At 43.8% G+C, this 6,283-nt stretch overlaps 1 protein-coding gene across 4 annotated transcripts in view; it reads right to left on the bottom strand.

Annotated features, from left to right (window-relative positions):
- The window catches only part of UTP25 (UTP25, small subunit processor component), a 36,030-nt gene that overhangs the window by 12,402 nt on the left and 17,345 nt on the right, over positions 1–6,283 (bottom strand). For all 4 annotated transcript variants that reach the window (XM_025209307.1, XM_006027972.3, XM_025209309.1 and 1 more), the window contains exons 6-7: positions 2,280–2,690; positions 526–745 (exon numbers count right to left, since the gene is read on the bottom strand). In XM_025209307.1, the coding sequence (XP_025065092.1) occupies positions 526–745; positions 2,280–2,690 (631 nt within the window). The remainder of the gene's footprint in view (positions 1–525; positions 746–2,279; positions 2,691–6,283) is intronic.

The raw sequence follows: 6,283 nt of genomic DNA, 5'->3' as shown, positions 1-6,283 counted from the left end.
GTTCAGCAGATGTCTCCTCTCCGAGAGCTGATCTCTACAGGATAGAGCAGAGAGCATGAGGAGAGTTGTGCACTTCCCTGTGGTGGAACTAGATCACCCCGAGACAAAACAACTGTTTTTGGGGGCAAGCAGTTGGTAAATGGTCAGACTAGGAAGATTAGGATCCAGGCTATAATGGTTAGAGATTAAAAAGGTCAAATATATACATCAAGTCCTTCATCCTCTATGGCAAGGTGGACTTTCCCAGCTTCATTAAAAGGTTTATTTTAAAAGGTTTTTAAAAGTTTTAAGGTTTTACATTATACTTGATCTGAGCCTGCAAGAGACCTTAACCAAAAACCTGAAGAACCTTACATTTAAAATAATAAAATAGAAATGCACAAATTTCAACTCCAGCATGGCTTAAGGAGCTTAAGTCTCATTAGAAGTCAGTGGAACTTAGGCTTCAAAGAAATTTAGGAATAAGTTATAAACACTGCAGCCTGGTCTTGAAAGCTAAAACAAAGTTGTCTGATATGCTATTACCTATCCTGAAATGGTCATCAATGTTGCCAGCAAACACAGCTTCATAATCCTCAGGTCTTTTCAGGTTGGGGGGTTTCTCATCTGGATCAGAACCAAACTCTCCTTTGAAGCGCTTCTTGTTACTTACATCTATTTGTTTTTTGTTCCCTGATTCAAGAAGGCTGATGAAAATCTGCACCACCCGTAAGGCTGATTCGCGGAAGGGCACCACTATCAGTACCTGTGTGGACCAGAACAATTATAAAAAGGTTACTTGAAAAAGGGATGTCTTCTCTAGAGGAGGGAGGGATCCACCATGAATAAGCATATTTTTGCACTTCATTTTACGTAGTGCTGCTGCTCGCACTTCCCAACCATTCAATTAAATGTAGGCACCTCCCACAAATAAATTCCAAACCCGGCTACCATGCTTGCCAAATGACTGAACAGACAGGCTTGACCTAGTCTGACCCAAGACTAGGTCAGAAATGTGTTTTAAGGTGCCCTTTCACAGAAATGGGACTACCTGCTAGCTGCCCAAACCCCTTGTTACCAGTTAAGTATAAGCTACTCAGATGGAAAAAGGAAATGTAATACAAAGCAATAAGGGCCACTGATAAATTGTTTTACCAGGGATCGGGGTGGCTGCTTTGGGACAAAAGGTGTTACAAGTTAGCATACACCCCCAGTGCATCATGGAGATGGGGAATCGGAGGATTTACCACCATGGAGATACTTCTGTTCTCCTTGAGCAAGTAAATCCTCCCCCACACACATACACCTGTCATTGAGCTGCTTGGGTTTCCACTTGAGCCTAACTTTAGTTCCTGCAAAAGCTAAGTCACAAAGCACTCAAACTACTTACATATTAAACCTAAATAACATTGGCACAAGGAAAAGCCAAAATGGGGAGTTTTAAAGAGATGCATGGCATATTCCAGAACTCTCATGACAGTTCAACTTTGGACCTTTTAAATGAAGCTCCTTGCAAACTGAACCCATTATCCATCAATCGAGATTATAGATTACTGGCAAGCTCCCTATTAAAAGGACAATTTGACAAGACAGCTAGCACTGAATTAAGCCCCGCTGCCACTGAAAATGAAAAGCAGCTTTGCTTAAGCTTATTGGCTAGATTCACTATGTTCAATATAAAAGACTCCCTGCTGATTCTTAGCTGACACAGTGATAGAGCTATGCAATAAAAGCAAGGGAAATTTGCTACCAAGTTATACCACACCAGATATAACAAGAGCCTGAAGCACAGCATGACTTTCAGTTGCAACAGCCCTGAAGAAGCAGGGGAAGGAACTGGGGACTCATTAAATCTTGGAAGAAGAGCAATGGCTATATGGAGCAGTCCCTACAGGGCACAGGAATGACAAACAATTCTCAGAAGCCGCCTGCACAGATGTTGATCTCCAAAAGCACAGGCAACATCAGTTTTAGAGGTAGACATGAAGGTCCTTACAGTATTGCTAGTGCAGAAGCAGTGGGATCAGAATAAGGAAGAGAAGAGAAATCAAATCTCATGAAGGCACAAGAAAAACTCTTCCAGGTAAACAGCTCTCCATGGAATTAGTTTGACCACAAAACTTTCAAAGTTATCATTTCTCCTAGGCTACTTGCTTGTCAAACAGCTTCAAGACATGTTTAATGGGTCTGGAGAGATAAACCTGGGAGCATATTGACACCTTGGGGATAATGGCAGGAGAAACATCTGTATGGCAGAACAAATCGGACTGCAAAATATTATACTAATTAAGCCCTCTTACCTTTGGTCTAGTGAGCCCTTGATCCCTGAAATCATCACTGTCAGCTCCTGGCTTTTGGTCTCTTCGTTTGGCATTACTGCTGAGAACCTGGGCATTAGCCTTCAGGACATGATTCAGTGCATGTAGGCAGTAAGTCTGACGGATCTCTTCCCCATTCCCTAACGCAGTTCTTTCAGGGTAAAATAAGTCCTTGTACAAATTCATAATACAAAACAGTTCCCTTTGTAACAGTGTGAACAGGGAATCGCTTGGCTTATTTAGCATGGACAGGAGCTGGCAATTCACTTTTGGCCATGTGGAATCCAAAGGCTTGTGAAGATGAAGTTGTTTCAAATCCAGTTCTTTATCTGGCTTAAAAGTTTTCAACTTCTGTGTTATAGAAGAAAACACCAACTGGCCCAGTGTTGGCCACTGGAAGAAAAAGAAATCAAGCGTGTTGTAACCAACCATTTTGCAGTAAATGCCATGTTGCCATCACTGCTACTTTTAATAAGATAACAGATTAAGTTACTTTTTGTTTAAGCCAAAAGTGATGGATAGAGCAAAGATGAAACAGCCAGGTGCAAATTAAATAAAGCTCTAGCTTTTTCTAGCCTCTTGCCATTAAAAGTTACCACAAATCTGGGCTCTTTTGTACTACCATCCAATTTCCCCAATATATCTTGTACATCACTTTACACATCACCTATGCCTTAGTCCACACTTGCTTTGAGCCCTTCTACAACAAGAACAACAAAATCACAGTCTAGTGTTAGGCCCGCTCTACACATCACAGGTTTCCTTCGCTTTATGCTGTACATGCGTTCCTGGACAATGCTGTATAACTCAAATTTGCACAAAGAGAACCCACTTTACAATGTAACAAATAGGGATACGTTCCAAGACTGACTGTACTGACCCACCGACCCATTTCTAACACTTTTACAAGATAATTTTGGTACTCAACAACAGTAGACAGTACACACAAGCACAGGTTTAGAGATGTGAAGGCTGGGGGAAAAAAAAAACCCAGAAAAATTTGGGAAAAAGATTCCTCCCCACACCCCACCCCAAGGGCTTGCTTTTTTTTCTGAAAAATTGAAAGTGTTTTGAAAAATTAAAAAAAACCCAACCTCTTACAAAATATTTTCTTTAAGAATGATAAATGGAATGTTTAAGACAAGGTGTTCATACATTGCTACTCTTTTATGTTTTCTAAAAACTATGTAATAGGAAGACTTTTATGTAAGACTATCTACTACAGTCATTACAATTCCTGTACACCAAGGACAACCAGTACAGTACAACTCTCAAATGCAAGAGCAAGATGCATTTCTGCCCCTAGGGGGGCACTGCCATTTTCACAAGAGAAGGAAGGATTCAGTGCCTTCTTTGCTTGTGGACTTCTTCTATTGTTGACTTTTGATCTAGAGGTTGGTGGATCTGCTCCTATCCTCCTGCCTAGGCCTCAAAGGACTGGGAGTGGACACTGGCGTCTATTCATTCCTGTACAGATTAGAAACAAGCAGCTTATTGCTGTTGTTGCTCAAAAGCCTCAGGAAAGGAGACAGAGCAAGTCTAAAGATTTTGGAGTTGGAAGGAACCTGCCTCCTCTTGACCCTGTGACCTCAAGATCCACAGAAGTACAGAAGCAGCACAAAGGAGCTGAAAGAAAGTATACTTCTTTATTGGAGGGTAAGAGTTTAAATTTCTCTGAATTCGGTATATTAAACCATATTTTAGCTTCATTAGTATATTTTCATAACCTATGTAATTCATAATTGAATTCCTTCTAATCTGATGTTTTGTATCAAATCACTCAACCTTAGCAGTGAGGTGACGCCTGCAGGGCGGGGAAGTTGTTCACAGCTAACTCTGAGGAGGTCTCTCCTCCACCCACTACTAAATTTGTACATGCTGTAGCTTAGTGTTTATATATGCAAGCTAGCCGCTAAATTACATTTTTCTTTTTTCTCCCTCAATAAAATGGTGCGACTAACTTCTAGCATATGGAAGCATTTCCACACTGCAAGTTATTCTGAGAAGAAAAAAAAGGTGATTTGCAAATACTGTCAAATGAAAGATGCATTTCCAAATGCTACTAGGATGACCAAATACATCCTTGTATGTAAAAAGTGTCCTGCAGACATTAAAAAAATCCTTCATGGGTGTAAGTGAGGAGGAGGTAGATCATGATGATGAAAGCGCAAGTAGCTCTTTCCAATGTGCTCGATCCAGAAGTTCTCCTACTGCTGTTTCTTCTATACCATCAGCATCACAAAGGGTTGCCCAAGCAACACCCTCAAGTAACCAAATATTGCAACCAACTGTATGCAAAAGACTCTCAGTAGCTTCATTTCTAAAAATCCGAGGGGAGGGGGCGAGGGGGAAGGAATCGACCAAGCTCTTGCAAGAGCAATATATTCTTCTGGGACACCATTGTCAATAACTGAAAATACATAAAATACATACTAGCAGGAAGCTTTTAAATTACTAAGACCACCATGCCATTTGCCCAGCAGACATTCTTTGAGCAAGCCTCTTTTAGAGTCAGAATATGAACATGTAATGCAACCTGTGCAAGGAAAAGTCAGTGAAGCACTGTACGTACAGATGGATGGACAAACGTGTGGGGAGAAGAAATCATAAACTTTGTGATAACAACATCTCAACCAGTTTTTTACAGAAGCATTGAAACAGGAGAGAATAGGCAGAGTATATCAGTAGTAAAATATGTGAAGTCCTACAAAAGATTGGGAGTGGTAAAGTATTTGCTTTGCTGACTGACAATGAAAGTAACATTAAAGTCACGGTCTCCCTCCAGGACAAGGGAGGACTCCAGGACCTCCCACTCTGTCCAGTCAGGGGGATGGACCAAGATGGTTAAGGGCCCTAAGGCCTGCTGCACCAAGGTCCCTGCCCCGCTGGAGCTCAGCAACAGGTACAAACCTCTTGCAGCCCCAGCAGAGCCTGCTGAGTTGCCAGCTTCCGCAGGCAACACAGGCTCAACTGCAGCTACCGCCCCCGCTCTCCCCAAGACAAAACTCAAAGCGTTAGTTGTGGGAGACTCCATCCTGAGGGGGACTGAGGGGGTAACCTGCCACCTCAACCCCTTAGCCCGGGAAGTCTGCTGCTTCCCGGGGGCCCGCATCCGAGACACTGAGGAGAAGATCCCAGAGCTCCTCCAGCCCACAGACCACTATCCCATGCTCCTTATTCATGTGGGCACCAATGACACGGCTCGGAGCACTCCCAGTCGGGTCATGAGGCGCTACAGGGATTTGGGAGCGGGGCTAAAGGGCCTGGGAGCACAGGTGGTGTTTTCTTTGATTCTCCCAGCCTTGGGGTATGGGCTGAGGAGGGAGAGGAGGATCCAGGTAGTGAACTAAAGACTGCAGCACTGGTGTCATCGGGAAGGCTTTGGCTTCCATGACCACAGCCCGCTCTTTGGCGAGAGAGGCAGTGAGCTGCTGGGAAGGAACGGCCTCCATCTCTCTTCACTGGGGAGGAGGGCTCTTCTCAGCCAGACTGGCTGACCTGCTTCACCAGGCTTTAAACTAAGCCCACTGGGGGACGGGGGCACTACCACCCCTGCTGGCCCGCTGAGCAACCCTTGCAAAGCCAGCAGGCCAAGGCACTTAAGGGAGCCCACCCCTGCTCTAGCCCTGGTACAATCTGTAGGCAAGGCAAGAGCCCCCCAGGGGACACTTGCCTGCCTGTACACAAATGCCAGGAGCTTGGGGAATAAGCAGGAGGAACTCGTCCTCCTGCTTAAAAAAAAAAAGAATTACGACGTCATAGGGATAATGGAGACCTGGTGGGACTCCACCCATGACTGGTATATCTTTGAAAACTTCTGGCGCTCTGGTAAAGTGCCTAAAGACTGGAAGAAGGCCAATGTGGTACCTATCTTCAAGAAAGGGAGGAAAGTGGATCCAGCAAACTACAGGCCCATCAGCCTGACCTCTATCCCAGGGAAGGTCTTAGAAAAGTTTATTAAAGAGGCCATCCTTAAGGGACTGGCC

The sequence above is a fragment of the Alligator sinensis genome, unplaced genomic scaffold (assembly GCF_000455745.1).
Source record: "Alligator sinensis unplaced genomic scaffold, ASM45574v1 scaffold633_1, whole genome shotgun sequence".
Taxonomy (NCBI): domain Eukaryota; kingdom Metazoa; phylum Chordata; order Crocodylia; family Alligatoridae; genus Alligator; species Alligator sinensis.
This window is presented reverse-complemented; position numbering and strand designations above follow the sequence as displayed.